Source organism: Haplochromis burtoni, unplaced genomic scaffold (assembly GCF_018398535.1).
Source record: "Haplochromis burtoni strain Fernald_Lab_line unplaced genomic scaffold, NCSU_Asbu1 Contig_58, whole genome shotgun sequence".
Classification (NCBI taxonomy): domain Eukaryota; kingdom Metazoa; phylum Chordata; class Actinopteri; order Cichliformes; family Cichlidae; genus Haplochromis; species Haplochromis burtoni.
In genome coordinates this window covers 511,037-518,205 of record NW_024582419.1, presented here as the reverse complement: position 1 = coordinate 518,205, position 7,169 = coordinate 511,037, and the positions used below count along the sequence as shown (strand labels likewise).

The 7,169-nt window shown below is 39.6% G+C and overlaps 1 protein-coding gene across 1 annotated transcript in view; it reads right to left on the bottom strand.

Annotated features, from left to right (window-relative positions):
• The window catches only part of LOC102300687 (cadherin-7), a 108,602-nt gene that overhangs the window by 12,440 nt on the left and 88,993 nt on the right, over positions 1–7,169 (bottom strand). Inside the window, exon 10 of the mRNA XM_005922587.3 lies at positions 2,669–2,917. Coding sequence (XP_005922649.1) covers positions 2,669–2,917 — 249 coding nt within the window. The remainder of the gene's footprint in view (positions 1–2,668; positions 2,918–7,169) is intronic.

The window sequence follows — 7,169 nt, the reverse complement described above, 5'->3', positions numbered from 1 at the left end:
TATTTATTTATTTATTTATTTATTGTTCCTGGGATCTGCTGGAGCCACTCGCCCAACTTGGGGGTCACTGCATCAAGTGCTCTGCTGGGACCACTGTTACCTTCACCCTCCACATCTTTATGAGCTCTTCTCTGAGCCCTTGGTACTTGGTACAATATATGCATTTATTAACAATAAAGACTATAACAATTAAATCTTTTTAAACAAATGTTTAAGTAAGTTTTTTTTAGCAAATTAATCCTATTTCGTGAAAGTCAGACAAAGTAAATCAAGGTGATCTTTTATCTGTTCTTGACTTACTTTAGTAAAAAAAATGACATGAAGAATTTTACCACAAGATGAGCACAAAAACCATTACACTAACTCTAGCCAACTGATCCTGTTGGCATGATTTCAGTTGTATTTCACTTGTAAACATCCAGGGCTGACCGACTGAGGTCACGTGTATTTACCAAAGAGCAAATATGAGAGGCAGCTATCTCCCCCAGGTTTGACCTCTGCAAGACCTGAAGATGCAACTCTATTTTAGCAAGAAATCTCTTGCACACTCAGCTGCCTGGAGAATGCATAACAAGCACGGTCTAAATGCGCTGTAGATGCTGAGGTGAGCTGTGGTTCTCACATAGTGCACGACTGTAAAGCTACATTACCGACACTTAATTCTGTACTTACTCCTGAACTGCAAGGTTTAAAGTTAGCTTAAGTATATCCCCACTGCAACTTAACAGACAAATGGAGCTAAGCTTGTATGCTGTTCAGCCAGACAACTAGGAAGAAATGCTTAAGTCTACAGAAACTCTCAGCTTCCTGCCTACTCTTGATTTGCTAAGGGGCTTAATTATCATAGGAGTTGACAAGGTCAGAGGTGGGGGAGGGTTTATTTTACTTACAAGCAGCCAGGCTTTTTAGCAATTTTTGGTGGTCTTGAGCAATACTTTTCCAGGCTTTCTTTAAGTCTTTCAAAGTTCTTCTTTGGACAATCGCTGCTTTTTTCATTTATTTAGAGTCCAGTCATTATAAAAGCCAAGCATAAAAAAGAGCATCTAACTCAAAGGAGGAACCAGTGTCGTGTCTACATATAACAGTCACCTTTTTAAATTGGGTCTTTAGGCAGCTTGTTGCAAAAGCAGTAATTTGCTACAGTGAGTCTACCAAAAATGCCAAAGATAGCAGAGTTTGACAGGTATAATGTGTGCGTGTGTAGGTACATGTAAGTTCTTTGTGCTCTTGTGATGCTGAGAAAAAGATGCTCAAGAGATGTTAGTGAAAGAAATGACACTATATAGCCTTGCAAGCCGTTTTACTGATGTAATCTCACAGGCTATAACATTATCAGATCACACTCATATACATGTTATAGTGCTGCTGCTTCTTCATGCTTATTTGCTTACTGGGTTTTCACACATTTTATGTATTATTATAGACCAAAGAATTAGTTGATGAATAGGCTGCAGTAGTACTCAGATACAAACAATCTTATAAGGAGAACTCAAGACGCCCGTGTGGAGCCATAACAATGTTTTTATCGCGCTTTCTTCTGCTGTTTTCTTGCATTCACTGATTTGGCTTGTTTGTCATTCGTCATATTTGCAATTAGGGCGAAGCAGCTTGGCAACAAACACACAATTCAAGCTGAAGTTTACAGCTCAGGGACCGCTGTTCTTTGTTGAGATTCAGGGTATAACTGCTTCACTTCACCAAGTTAAATATTAGCTGCTCGTGGTAAACTCTACAATGACAGCCGATGTCTTGGCTCTGTTCAGTCATTGTTTGTGCAACATCAGTAGCCATTAGTCGCTGAGGCTGTCTAGAGATCTGCTTTTGGACAGAGTTTTAGCATTTCCTGTATGATTTTCTGCTGTGCTGCATGCTGCACCCATCTACCCATCTGCCCGTAATTGCATTAGTATCGATTTGGCTTTAATTTTAAGTTCTCATAAAGAGCTGAGGTCATTTTTGTATGATTGGTTCTTAATTGGAGAAATCCGAGGGCATGAAGCACTTGCTAAAGTAGGTCAGTGAGCAATGGTGCGAGTTATTGTACAAAATCTTTAGCTGCTAGTGCTATAGCCACATTAGGGAAGTTGAAGACCAGCAGCACGACTAGAATTATTGCAGCGCTGCTAGTGACAGCGTTGCCTCTGAAATGGTTAGTTCAAAAATAGGGAATGGGTCTGCAACCACTCTACGGTCAGTTGCCGTCTTCAAAGCAACTTAAGGTAATAAGATAGTAACAAAACAGAGTCAGACTGAGTTTCTAACTGAATGGGGTAAAATTGGCAATTGCATAGAATCTGTTATTGAGTCAGAGTCAGAACGTCCAAAGATTTCAAACGAAATTTCAACACAAATAGCGATATGGTTGTGCAGTTAGGTGATTTGACTGTCAAGTTAGTGTAAAATGTTTTAATATATCCAAAATTGCATGCCCCCCAACCCCCCCAAACAGAAAAAAACAATCCAAAGCAAACAAAAAAAATAACCCAGGTTGTAGAAGTACAGCGTCTTTCACCCCTGCAATAAAGACGGTCCACTCTGGGCTGTCCAACCAATCCCATGAGCCACCAAAAAAAAAGAAGAAGAAACAAACAAACACACACACCCACACATATCCACACAAGCTGCTGTTAACTGGACTTCCGTGACACTAAGGTCATATAGGGCTTACCCAGAAGTGTGATGATGCAGCCCAGAATAGCCAGGAGGGCACCTGTGCTGAGGCCGGTTGCTGTATAGGCCACAGCTCCACAAGACAAGGCCACTCCGTCAGAGTCACAGTCACACACTCGAACTGAGAGTGTATTTGTGCTGCTGAGAGCAGGACTTCCACTGTCCACAATCAACACAGGGAGTCGATACACAGGCTGCTCCCGTCTCCTGAAGCCACCTCGCTTTGTCAATATGGATGCTGTGTTGTCTGCAAAGTAGAGTTAAAGCATGAAAGCATCATATCACTTGTAAGAGAAGACATGGGAAGCTTTATTTAATCTGCATATCAAGTTTATTGGCTTCAAATGAACAATGAACTGCAAATATGTGACTAGCAGGGGCTTAACTTCTATCTTATAATGATTGCTGTGCTTTGGTTGTGCAGTTTGAAATGATTTTACAGTATTAAAAGCAGCAATGCCAACAGATGGTGTCATTAACACAATTCATTATATGACACGCTGTGGCATCTCTCCCTGCTCTGACCACCTGTTGGCTAATAACAACTTTGGTTTGATGGTAAAATCTTATATGAAATCGCAGCACATGAAAGAGAAAGAGGCGGCTAGAAGAGAACAATGTGCCATTACATCAGCTGAAAAAAAGCCATTTCATGTCAGCTATATCAATAGACTGAAATGCACTTTCAAATTTTAGCAGTGCATGATTGAAATGTAGATTTTTGCCTTGAAGGACAACTCCATTGTTTGTCTGGGGGATATTCAGATTGCTTTCAGAAGCCCAAGAACAAGGAGAAAATGAAAATACCGAGGAGTTCTCTTGCAAATGTGACATTAGTAAAATCAGGGGAGAAAAGTTTCCTCGTGGATGAATAAAAAACACACAGCTGGTTAGTAACAACTGAGATGGGTTGCACACTTAAAACGCTGAATAAATATGTTCTGCTGCTAAATGTGAAACATGTGGCTGTGCCTGGTATTTGTCCTCAAGGGACATCTGTGCGCAGGAAGGTGGAAAACACATATGAATAAAGTGCAAATGTTATGCCAGTATTTGATTACTGAACATGCTGTCCCACCCCTGATCATTAAACATGCTGCTACAACAGTCTCCACTCCTAGATTTTGGAAGCTAACTACAGGCATTTGGTGCCATTCAGTCATGAATAAATAAATAGATAAGTAAACATGAGTACAGTCTGATTTTGACCAGTGTTGATTTGCAGTCTGCGCTCTAGTAAGGTGTTGGATGGGGTTAGGGCTTGGTGCAAGCCGGTCAGGATCCTCCACAACATGCTGGAAAAACCATCTCTTTATGAAACTGGTTTTGTGCGCTGGGAAACTGACATGTTGAAAAATGACAGGATCTTTTCCATATCCCTGAGCATTGTACTTGGCACACCTGAACACTAGAACCAAAAGACTAAGAAACAAGTGCAAAATGTCTTTTTCAACTCATATTTTAGTCTTTTAGTGTTTGACAGCAATAACACACATTGATCGTACAACTGATAAACTACTTGTAAAGGTACTTCCTGTTAGAACTGGAAGTTCTAGTGATCTATTACCCGAAATTCCACAACAGTGTTATTTGTCATGTTTCCTTTTAGTAAAAAAATCACTGATATCTTGCGCCTTTAATACGTAGAGTTAGAACTGAGCCAAAATAGCTTGCAGCTAACCACAGGTATGTGGGCTTTAATCAGCGGACAAGTCAACTATTGCATTGGCTGCACATATGAAACATGTTTGAAAGAAATAGTTAATAAAACATCAGGCAGCAACTGATCTTTACATATCACAAATTTTATTTTATCTGCTGATTCAACACACCCACTGGAGAAGACTGCTGCTCAGCTTACTTCAGTCATATTCATGAACATGTTTGGCCCACTTTTAATTACATTTTATTAACCAGTAGTGCTGTTGTTCTCTAACTTTCCATCCATTGTAGAAGGAACCAGTTACCACTTTAGTTTAGATTTAGAGGTCTTTATGAGTTTTTTGTCTTTTGCCCTGTCTAACTCTCCTTACCCCCAACTGGTCGCAGCAGATGGCTGCCTGATTCTGCCTGAGGTTTCTTCCTGTTAAAATAGCGTTTTTCGTTCCCACTGTTACCAAATTCTTGCTCATAGGGGTTCGTTTGATTGCAGGGGTTTTCGCTGTAGGGTCAATATAAAGCATCTTGAGCATGACATGCTATCATTAGTTACTTCTGAACTTTTTTAAGTTCAAAAGAAACTAATCCCAGAAATATTTTGTTAATAAGCATCAAAGACTCATAACTGAAAGTTCGTCTTTCATCTCTTAGGCTACAAAACTTTATTTTATTTTATTTTTTTATTTTGGCCATCTTGACAGTAGGTAGACAAATTGATTGCTTCGTGAGGTGGTGTGAGGTGAGGTGGTGTGAGGTAAACCACCTGCAGCTGAATGTGGCCAAAACAAAGAAGCTGGTGGTGCTTTAATTTCTACAAAGGCTCAGATCCTTCAATGTATGCAGCAGGCTGCTCTATATGTACTATCAGTCTTTTGTTGTGAGCCCCATCTCCTTTGCTGTGGCATGCTGGGGTGCATGCATCAAAAGCAAAGGACGCAAACAGACTGAACAAACTCATCAGGAAGGCTGAGTTTGCTGTTGGCATGAAGCTCACCATCCTGGAGGAGGTGATCAGTGACAGGATTCTGGCAATCATGGACAATAACTCCCACCCCCTCCATAACACACTATACAATCTGAAGAGCAGTTTCAGCGACAGGTTCCTTCAAACTTGCTGTCTGGGGGAACGTTACAGCAAGTTGTTCCTTCCTGCTGCTATCAGGCTCTTTAATTCATCCACTTGGGTCAGATCCACACATGTAGAACAGTATTAATCACACCTCAATGCACCCTGTCACTTTTGTACACCACGACATATTTACACACATACTTGTACTTTTATATTTATATGTATATTTTTCTTTATACCTATAGCTCTATATTAATCTATTTATCCTAATATGTATCTATTAGGGGTGCAACAATACTCGTATCGATATTGAACCGTTCGATACAGTGCTTTCGGTTCGGTACGCATATGTATCGAACAATACAAATTTTTAAATTTATTGTATCAACTTTTCTCCTGACCATGCTGTCTGTGTTGAGCGCTCAGTGGATCTGCGCTCGACAGTGCAGCCTAGGCGGAGTAGACGAACGCAGATTCACTGACCGCAGTGTAAGCTAGCAAGACAGAAGTTAAGCTCTTGTTGCAACATGGCAAATTGAACCTTCCCCACCCTCATTCAGATGTGGCGTTTGGAACTATTTTAGTTTTCATGTGAAGTATGACCCTAAAGGTAAGCGCGTCATGGACAAAAGTAAAACAATATGTCCGATGTGCCACGCAATGCTCAATTACATGGGTGGGAACTAGTCCGTTAGCACAGTTTGCTCGTTAACGTGTTGACGCCGTCCAGCCCCATGCACGGGGCAATCCGCGGTAACTCGTTAACGGAGATTTGTCGTGTTGTGGCGTTAACGTCACTTCAACAAGATTAACGCTGACAGCACTAGTGGGAACACAACGAATATGACTGCACATTTACGCCGAGATCATCCTAGTGCAAAGACAAGTGGAAGCAGACAAAAACAACAAGCACAGATGCTACAAACTTTACCCGAGTCATTTAGACAGCCGTTAGCACATGATTCTCCTTATGGGGACCTCGATCGAACCCAGGTTAAGAACCACTGCCCCAAGCGTATAATATAGCTTTTATTTTGGAAAGAGCCATTTCTCTGTAATAAACTCTCTTTTCCAAAGATGAGTGATTTCTCGATCAGATAGATTAATTTTTTTATTACTTTGTTGTTTCAACATCAACATAAAATTTAAAAACTGTACTTTTGAGTTAAAATATATATTTATAATTTTAATATATGAGAAATTAAAAAGGCATGAACATTTTTTTAGTATTGAAAAAATATCGAACCGTGACACCAAAGTATCGAACCGAACCGAACCGTGAATTTTGTGTATCGTTGCACCCCTAGTATCTATCATAACTCCGTTTCGATATGAGCGCTTGTTGTTTTTTTTATATATTTGCTGCTATGACAACTCAATTTCCCTCTGGGACTAATAAAGTTTCTCTGATTCTGAAAAGATATTCAAATTTTAATCAGTTTTACATTTGTGAATTAAACTGAAAAAAAGGGTATTATTTTTTTAAGGTTGCTTCTTTAAAAATGTATTTAAACAGACCTTAAATTGTATAACTGCGCAAACAAAATAACATTTCCTTGCATTGATTATTGTGTTTTCTTTGTTTAATTTCCATTGATTTGCATTTCCTTCGTTATGACGTACTAAATCATTAAAGCTCATACAGAATTCATTAAGAGTCATTTGGGTACCATGGAAAAAACACATATTAACATGCTATAACACATTACACTGGACACCACTGAACATACTATGTTGTTGTTGCAACATTTGTAAATGTGTCCATACAGTT